Raw genomic sequence first — 8573 nt, forward strand, 5'->3', positions numbered from 1 at the left:
GAAATCTTTTCTAAAAACCTTGAAGAAGAAGAGAGGGGCATTATTGTTTTAATCCTCTTACCAGCAGTCATTTTAAGACATTTTTTGGAGGGTGAAATGGCGTCTTGTCTACCCAATCCTAACCTAAATCCCTCGGGGCCGGGGAGCTGCTGGAGGCAGTGCAGCCCAGCCCGCATCTCTCCATCTCAGCTGCATTCCGACCAAAAAATGTAGTCATTGCCAGGCAGCAGGAAAATAAAATTAATGCACGGAATTAACCTGAAAGTCGCTGTAGTCACTGCAAGAGGGTAGCAAAGGCCAGTAGCTTCTCGTCATTTGCATATCATTTCATTAAGACCCGTGTGATTAACGTTCCCCCCTCCCTTTTGCTGATTTTTATGAGTTTCATCTAAATCAGCTCATATTTCTTACAAACATTAAAGATCATGTGAAGCAAATGTTTACTTTCTAGATTATCTCGGATTTGTTTTCATTATTTTGTTTTCTAAAAGGTTGTTTGGAGCTAAAAATCACTGCAGAAAGCGTCACTGACAGGCAAACAAACGGACGCTTTAATGGACTTTTTTATTTTTGTATTTTCTCTGTAGTGGATTAAGTAATTTTCTAAAAAAAAAATTTTTAATAAAGCAGCATGAAACATACTAAAATTAAAAGTAGAGAATGGCAACTGAGAATTAGAAATGAAAACAAGTACAGGTTCCCCTTTGAAGTGGGTTTAAGCGCTTACTCAGCAACAAATTCTCAGAATAACCCTGTGATGTTGGAATTATGAAATCAAACTCACGCTGTCGCGTAATTTTCTCTTTATATTTGTGCAAAACAACTTTAAGTTATCAAGATGAAACTTCGTCAGCCTGCAAAAAGCAACACGCATTTCATCATCACGGTCACCTGCGAGCGATATGCTTAAAACAAGGAGGACCTATAATAATAATGATCATAATAATAGTAATAATAATTGTCCAATGTGACAGAACGTGTTAAAACAAGTACAGCGGCACCTCGGTGCAGCACTCACCCACAAAGTGAGGTGTATAGAAGAGAGGTGGGGCGGGTGGATGAGGAAAGCGACGTGATTGGCACAGAGAGGAAAGCGTCTGGGCGTCCCGGTGACCCCACCCGGAGCGCTTTAAAGGCCGATAGATGGCAGCTCGGCATCCTCCCTCAAGCAGAGAAGCGAGCCGGTGCACGGAGCGGACAGACCGGAATATTCTCAGGATATCTGGCTGAATGAAAAACTGTAATGAACTGAATAAGATGATCAACCACCTGGGGATTTTAGAGCAGAAGATTTGAAAGGCGAATATTCGGCTGAGAAATTTCTATAAGACAGAGAGGTAAGAAGTTTGCTGAACGCAAGTTGGGCATTACAGATCATTTTCCTACAGGTTTTAGATTTTAAACTACACAAACGTTTAAACTAAAACTGTTTTAGCCTTGTCTCTTCTGTTTTTGTCTTCGCTTACATCGTGTTCCAAACTTCCTGATAGAAATGATTCCCAAAGTGCAGCGATCCAAAATAAACAGTGGCAGCGGTCAATAACAGCACGTGTTTGCTCGGTTTCCCTTTATTTCTGACTGTAAAATAACACGCAGTGTTATAGGATTTGTCAGAAGATCCCTCGGTTCCTCTCGGTGTGTTACTCCATGTTGTTAATTTTCCGTAGGTTAATGATTCCCGTTCGCTCTCTTTGCCTTTTCAGTTTGTAAATGGTGATGGATTGACGCCACGCATACAGAACTACGGCCCCAAGGCACTCTTTAGTAAATGCAGTATAACTCATAAATCCACGGCAATTAGCATAATTAGACTTAAATCAGAGCCCGAGGCATCGTGACATTGTCCTGAAAGAAGAGCATTATGTTGAATTTTTAGCTGTAGATGTGGGGAAAACTAGCAGATTACATACTTCCAGCCAGAGGCTCATTTAGCAAAATAATGCAATGAAACAGCCAAAAAGAAAAAGAAAATTAAAAGCGAAAGAAAATTTTGTATTAGTTACACGGTTTCCTCTCAAACAGTGATTTATACACACACACACACACGCCCACCGGGGCCCACGTTTCACGTGTCAGGCCTGATGATAAATTAATAGTCCTGTATAGTTGAAACCTATTTGCACCCACATTAAACAGGAGTCCAACCGGGGATCTTGTGCATATTTCACCGCAGACCTGTCACACGTCGCCGTCAGCCTCTAGGCGCTTGGAACCGACCTGGGACCCGCCGCAGATTGAAATAAACGGCTCCCACTCGAGGCGAACTCACAAGGAGCAAAGTAAATATTTTCCCGCAATTCTGCCGGTGCAGACTGCAGAGGTTTGGCAGCGATTACCGTGAACTGCGAGCGCGCAAAAATAAACCTTTAAAATATTAATAACAATAATAATCATGATTAAAATATATTCAGTGTAAAAGCTCATTTTAAACCCAGACCGTGGATAAAAAATACTGAAGATAATTTTCACTGGAATATTTTTAGATATAAATTAAACCACTTTAATTTATTATAATAATAATAATTATTATTATTACTATACAGACTTGTATAAAAATAATAATAATAATAATAATAATACATGCCTGCATTATAATTCAGTAATAATGATTTTACAGAACTGTATTACAATACTACTAATAATAATAATAATAATAATAAGGTAAAATCACCACAAAAAGCCACAGAATAATGCAACAATAAAAAAAAGCCGATATTGAAAATTCTACTTTATACACTACTTTAAAAAAAATACATTTGATCTGAAACAACACTTTATATTAGCAAAATACAAAGCAGATTATTAGCAATGAGATCAATGGAGAATCTATTTTACGACTTTTCTCAACACTAAATTGAACAAAAAGTGTTTGGTGCTGGGGTCTTTAATAAAAATTGAAAAATCTTAATCAAATGTAATATAAAAGTTATCGATTTTCTAGTTTCCATGTTTTTGATGATATTTTGACTAAATTGATTTAGTTTCTTTCAGTTTTTCGTTTTACTTTGCTACATTTGTGCGGATCTGACGACACACATGAAAGTTCTTTGAAGATTCTAACTGTATATTAACTCATAAATCATTATCAGTTATTCGCTTTGTTATCCTTTTATAAAATGAACCATCTTCCCTTTGGCGGGAGTCTAAAGCTTGTCTTTCACCTGTTGCCATTTAATTTTCTCCTCTCGGAACAAAGACGCACACAAAAATAAAAAATTAGAAATGGCCTCCTGGAGCTTAAACTTTTCTTTAGAAGTAAGTTTGTTTGTTCCGAGGCCTGAAACTCACAGCAGCTTGTGACTCTTCAGTCAGCTCGCCGGTCATGCAGCACTACGGAGTGAACGGCTACTCTCTGCACGCCATGAATTCACTGAGCGCCATGTACAACCTTCACCAGCAGGCGGCGCAGCAAGCACAGCACGCGCCTGACTACAGGCCCTCGGTGCACGCGCTCACTCTCGCGGAGAGACTGGCTGGTAAGACTCAGTTGCTCATTTTCTATCCCAAATCATCACTTCCTCCCGTTCTCAGTTAAGTTATTATATTTATGTGACCCTGGCACGTGAAGGTGCTCGCGTGAACGTTTAGCTTGTCCCTAAATTAAACTGGTCATGTTTCTTTTTTCTCAACGGCTGTACATTTCAAGACATTATCCTTGAGGCCCGCTATGGCTCCCAGCACCGAAAGCAGCGGCGCAGTCGGACAGCGTTCACCGCCCAGCAGCTGGAAGCTCTGGAGAAAACCTTCCAGAAGACGCACTACCCTGACGTGGTGATGCGTGAACGCCTGGCCATGTGCACCAACCTGCCCGAGGCACGTGTGCAGGTAAAAAAAACAAACCCAAAATTCATTTGTCTAGCAGTCTCGTTTCGCTATTAAAAATGTGAAATAACGCAGTCACGTGATATGAATGGTCGTTTTTCGCTGTTTAAGAGCTGATACTGTGCTCTTTCAGACTCACTATCCTATAAGGATAGTCTTACGTTTGTTTTCTTATACAGTGCACTGCTTTTCACCTCTGTTTGAAACTCTGGCATACTCAGATTTAGCCTTTTGTATCTTTTAAAGCCCACCTGCCAAGAGGCTCCCTGATTAGTCAGGTGGGTGCGCAAAAAAGTGTTCGTTTCGTAGTTTTTCTCTTGGTAAAAAGCCACGTAAAAGATCTTTTTAAGATCATGCTTTAACCATAATTAGACCTAGACCAGAAGCTTCTGCAGAAGTAAATGTTTTAAGAAATGCACAGCGTTCAGTCACTTTTAAGGCAAAACTATCACAGATCAAGGCAAAAGCAGTTCATTAAATATCAGAAAACATATCAAGGTATTCTAATAAGAGTCTTGTAAGACTACAGTTTTTCATTGGCGTGACGTTCTAGACCCTGAAAAATCTAAAAATAAAAATGAAATTGGTGAAATGGCCTGCTGTTTTCATTATTTACACGCCTGCTTGAAAGACTGACTGGATCCTTTTCATTAAAATTGTACAACAGGACATTTGCCTTGGTAGACGATGAATTTCCTGAGGCTCAGTTTAGTTTTTCACATGTGCACCACATCAGGGGTTTTTGTCCAAAGAGCCATAGTAGCCATACTAAATTTTTACAACACACAAGAAGAAGAATATTAGAATATTAACTTTTAATGTATTTTTACTCTTTTACTCAGGCACTTATCTATTTTTCTATCTGCCAGGTTTGGTTCAAGAACCGTCGGGCCAAGTTTCGTAAGAAGCAGCGCAGCTTGCAAAAGGAGCAGCTCCAGAAACAGAAAGAAACTCAAGGAGCTGCCGAAGGTGCTACAGAGGACTCCAAGAATGATCTCACTACTGCCACTACCCTGGCTCCTGAGACTCGCACTCCTCCTCCTCCCTCCTCCTCTTCATCCTCTCACTCAGAGACAGAGAGGCAGGCAGCAGCACGGCCCCAGCCTGGCGAGATGAGCGTGGAAGTAAACGTCACCTCCCCTGAACCATCAGACAGCGAGTCAGCAGCAGAAGATAATGCTGACAGAGAGGAGGACGAAATAAGAGGAGAGACGAGGGTGAAACTCAGGGAGGAGATTCAGGGGGAGGGGGGACTGCCGACAGGGAGCAGCTCCCCATCCTGTAAACGGCTGAGTCCAAGCTCAGGTAAAAAAAAAAACACATATTCAGTTTGTCTTTCTTTTGTAGTCTCTAATCAATTACTTTATTTTAGAAATCCATCCATGTGCGAGATAGTTTTATAGAATTCATTCAAATGGACGGTATATACAGAAGTTATCCATGCAAAAGGTGCGTCAAAACATACTGAAGTCCTCCTTCTCGCTTCCTGTTTTCCAGATTCTCCTTTGAGCTCCCCCGCCTTGCCCTCCTCCAGCAGTGTAAGCAGTGGTCTAGCGCAGAGCAACTCCTATGCTTCGTCTCCTCTCAGTCTCTTTCGCCTGCAGGAGCAGTTTCGGCAACACATGGCGGCCACCAACAACCTGGTGCACTACCCATCATTTGACATGAGCACGCCGTCCAGTCTGCCCTACCTGGGCATGAACGTTAACATGCCTTCCCCACTGGGGTCGCTGCCCTGCCAGTCCTACTACCAGACCCTGTCGCAGGCTCAGCAGGTATGGAACAACCCACTGTTGCAGGCAGCGCCGGGCAACCTCCCAGGAAGCCTCAACAGCAAGACCACCAGCATCGAAAACCTCCGTCTGAGGGCCAAGCAGCATGCGGCCTCGCTGGGATTGGATACACTCCCCAACTGAAGCTTGGCTGCTCGTTGTACGTGCTTGGCCTCTAGGTCAGGGACTACGCTACAGAATGGAGGCCTGCCAACAGGAGGTGACCTAACAACACCTCCTCCTGACCTCTCATGAACCAGCAAAAGAACTTTGTGTGTCCACCCAGAATTCAGAATTACCTCCAAAACCGCAGTAGAACCCTCTCCAGTTTAATGTCAAGATTATTTGCTCTTCAGATGTTGTAATGAGAATCACAAAGTCTGCCCACATTTCAAATTTGTGCTCATACAAATTAATTGCAAAGCTGAGATTTTTTGTTTGCTCTTTTGTCGATTTGAAATAAACCCAGTTTCAAAGTATTTGTAAGTACACACCAAAAGAGCATAAAGCATGTTTTAGGGGCTCTCCTTTAACTGAGTGCCAGGGTTGTCAGTTCATGTATTGCCCTTATCCTCAACACCATCATTTGAGCATGCGGCTCACTGCTGGGAGCACAAAGAACATCTCTGCTGGATAGACCGAAGAGAAAATAAGATTATGACAAGAACTCAACGGACTTAATGAAAATCCCACCTGGACTGAAGCTGTGACTGAACAGCACTGTTTAGCACTTGCTTGCATTTGACACCACCTGGTCAATAGAATCAGGAAGTTCTAATGCCAGCTGTTCACTATGATTTAAGCTTCTTCTATAAAGTCACTGCAGGAAGGCTTGAACTCCAGAGCTGTCAGTCTCATTCCAGGACAGATATGAAAGATATATATATAAAAAAATCTTATAATCCTACAAGAACTCGAACTATGCATGCTTGTACCCCACTGAAGCATGGCTTATAGCCACATGACATAGTTGACATGGCATTGGCAGCAGGGTAAAGTTCTGATATCAAATTGGTTACTATAATCTCACAACCAAATACATTTTTCTTGATAGATGACTTTCACAGTCAGAGCTTTCAGGTCAGCTTTCAAGAATCCATTGAGCATTGTAAATATCCTTCAGTATTTGTCCACCTTCCTGAGTAAGGAATACCTCCATGTCTCTTCTTTTTAAAGGATTTAACAGGAAGTAGCCCATGTATTTTCCAGTTTTGGCTTTAAGCAAAGGACCTAACAGAGAAAATGAAGCAAAGAGGAGAATCTGCAGATGAGGCACAGTTAAAAATAATTTCGCACCGCCAACATTTATTTTTGTCAGACTGAACTCACCACTTTTCCTGAGCCGGCGGCTTCAGCAGAAAAATGCACAGGCCAGTTCTCTATGTATTATATGACTGTACATTGAAAACATGTATTTCTCATTTGTTTTAAATGTGAGTAATTTATCTGTTCAATGCAAGGGAATAAATCAAAACATAAGAATGACTTATGTTCACAGCATGAAAATGTCTGTCTGTATTTTTTCATTAACACTTTCAAACCAGCTATTTATTAGGTAATTAAGTATTTATTAAGAAAATGTGACATTGAGAAAAAATCAATTTCTTCATAAAATACATGATAAAACTCTTGTGGGATGAGTTGACAGAAGTTAGCCAAAAGGTGAGTCTGAAGAAGACCAGGAAAGCCATTTACTTTCTAACCAGGATATTGAACCAGTTACCATGCCCTCTCAGACGTTACTTTCCAATGAGAATAAGTTGGCAACAAAACAAGGGTGGGCTTGGATTCGATTGTGCAGACCAGAGAAAGTCTAGCTCATAATAAATGGTTTAAAATTTCAGAAAACTTACCTTCACTTTTTTATAGTAAAAATTTAATTTTAGTTCCTGTTTTATTGAAGACACCTTGATGATCCATAAATAATTTATCCACAGGGGGCCCGCCAGCGTTCATGCTGAGGTTTACACACCAGATAGGGGAGAACCTGCCACTTGTTCACTCACTGCAGAAGATTTAATCCCAAATGAAATGACTGAAGCACAGTGTCAGGCCCTAAAGAGTCTCCCAATCCACCATCCACCCACCCACTCCTCATATGCTCTCTTTCGCTGCTTCCCCTCTTCCCCCACCCTGTCAGCAGAGGTTTGGCTGCACCAAAACAGAATGCTTCGCCATAAGAAGATTACCTTTGGTTGGAATATCGATGGATTAAGTAAGAATAGAATGAGATAAAATAGGGCTAAAAGGGTTTCTAGAGTCAGCAAAGTTCAGACACCTGTTTTCCCCCTGCTCTGTCCTGCCCCGTAAATCCACGACCATAAAGATCATATCACTTTCTGACTAGCAAAAGGTAGGTGGCTGTTTTAAAATAGGGCATGGTTACAGCGTGTAAAAATAATTTTGGGGGCGCAAAGATCACTCATTCCAATATCCTTGGTTTATTACTTTAAATATGTGGTCAATTTTCCACGGACATCTGGGTTTTGTGTGTTCCTAAAGATCATGTGGATGTAAGTTATTGGGAATGGTGTGTTTGTGTGTGCTAGTGTGTCTATGGCAGCTAAGCCGCTGAAGGTTTCCAGGAGCTCTTTGATGTGTATCTGGGCAATGCGCTATTAGAGGGATTTTCCTAGTTGACAGCTCAGAGAATGTGTGGAGGAATTGCGATGCCAGCAGGCTAAAAGAATGCTGGAAACAGGATTAGGATCATATTCTGGCAGCTCCTGTCACTTCATCAATGGGCTAAGGTTTCCTCAGTGACAGCCCTCCTTCTCTGCCCGGTTAAAACCTTTAGTGGGACCATAAAAGGGGTGAGAGAGGGGAAAAAACAATGATTGAATGGTGTGCTATGATTTCTGTGCTGGGTTTGCTCTAAGGGCTTTGTGTTGGGAGGTCTGGGAGGACTGCATTGATTTGGAGGGAGGGGTAGGTCAGGGGGATGAGAAAAAGGTTTTTTGGGGGGGAGAGGCTGGAGAA

The 8573-nt window shown here is 41.6% G+C and overlaps 1 protein-coding gene across 1 annotated transcript; it reads left to right on the plus strand.

Moving 5' to 3' along the window:
- Nucleotides 1-1134: 1134 nt before the first annotated feature.
- On the plus strand, nt 1135-7390 carry LOC102314236 (diencephalon/mesencephalon homeobox protein 1-B). The gene is made up of 5 exons (XM_042213695.1): nt 1135-1337; nt 3309-3476; nt 3647-3825; nt 4692-5127; nt 5320-7390. Exons 2-5 carry the CDS (start codon nt 3323-3325, stop codon nt 5736-5738), a joined length of 1188 nt encoding a protein of 395 aa, XP_042069629.1. The 5' UTR covers nt 1135-1337; nt 3309-3322; the 3' UTR covers nt 5739-7390.
- The last annotated feature ends 1183 nt before the right edge of the window (nt 7391-8573 follow it).

Source organism: Haplochromis burtoni, unplaced genomic scaffold (genome assembly GCF_018398535.1).
Source record: "Haplochromis burtoni strain Fernald_Lab_line unplaced genomic scaffold, NCSU_Asbu1 Contig_468, whole genome shotgun sequence".
NCBI classification, from domain to species: domain Eukaryota; kingdom Metazoa; phylum Chordata; class Actinopteri; order Cichliformes; family Cichlidae; genus Haplochromis; species Haplochromis burtoni.

Coding starts and splice junctions, on each gene's coding strand:
- LOC102314236 (XM_042213695.1), top strand. CDS start 3,323: ATGCAGCACTACGGAGTGAACGGCTACTCTCTGCACGCCATGAATTCA. Junction 3,477..3,646: donor TCTCGCGGAGAGACTGGCTG/GTAAGACTCAGT, acceptor GTACATTTCAAG/ACATTATCCTTGAGGCCCGC. Junction 3,826..4,691: donor TGCCCGAGGCACGTGTGCAG/GTAAAAAAAACA, acceptor TCTATCTGCCAG/GTTTGGTTCAAGAACCGTCG.